A 451-nucleotide genomic window follows, 5' to 3' on the forward strand; every position below is an offset into this window, starting at 1 on the left:
GCCCCCAGCTCTGCTGGGGAAAGCAGGGCAGGGAGAGCTTCACCCACCAGCCCCAGTGCCAGGACCACCGTGCCATCAAGGGCAAGGGCATCTCAGCCCCCTCCCCTGGCAGCCCCCCACAACGCTGTGCCAGGTGCATCCCCGAGGGAGCAATGCCCAGAGCCAGGCTGGCCTCAGGCAGGAACCCAAGGAGGAGGCAGGACAAGAAGCACCCAGGCACCGTGGTGGGTGCAGCAAAAGCCAGGAGCACCAGCAAGGAGAACCCCAACCCAAGTCCCGCTCCAAGGATGCCACAGGACCCTCTGCCCAACTTACTGTCCATACCCAGGAAGGGCAGGGGCCAAGCTCCTCGCTGCTGCTCCACATCAGCCTCCAAGTTAAACCTGATCTTCTCCACACCAGCCACCAGCTCCTGCATCACCCCCAGCCCAGCCCAGGCAGGGAGCACAGC

The 451-nt window shown here is 64.7% G+C and overlaps 1 protein-coding gene across 1 annotated transcript in view; it reads right to left on the bottom strand.

Annotated features, from left to right (window-relative positions):
• Window positions 1-418, bottom strand: part of LOC104168044 (putative cleavage and polyadenylation specificity factor subunit 4-like protein) — a 4,407-nt gene extending 3,989 nt beyond the window's left edge. Inside the window, exon 1 of the mRNA XM_009708487.1 lies at window positions 281-418. Coding sequence (XP_009706789.1) covers window positions 281-418 — 138 coding nt within the window. The remainder of the gene's footprint in view (window positions 1-280) is intronic.
• Window positions 419-451: the final 33 nt, after the last annotated feature.

The sequence above is a fragment of the Cariama cristata genome, unplaced genomic scaffold, assembly GCF_000690535.1.
Source record: "Cariama cristata isolate BGI_N322 unplaced genomic scaffold, ASM69053v1 scaffold25799, whole genome shotgun sequence".
Lineage (NCBI taxonomy): Eukaryota > Metazoa > Chordata > Aves > Cariamiformes > Cariamidae > Cariama > Cariama cristata.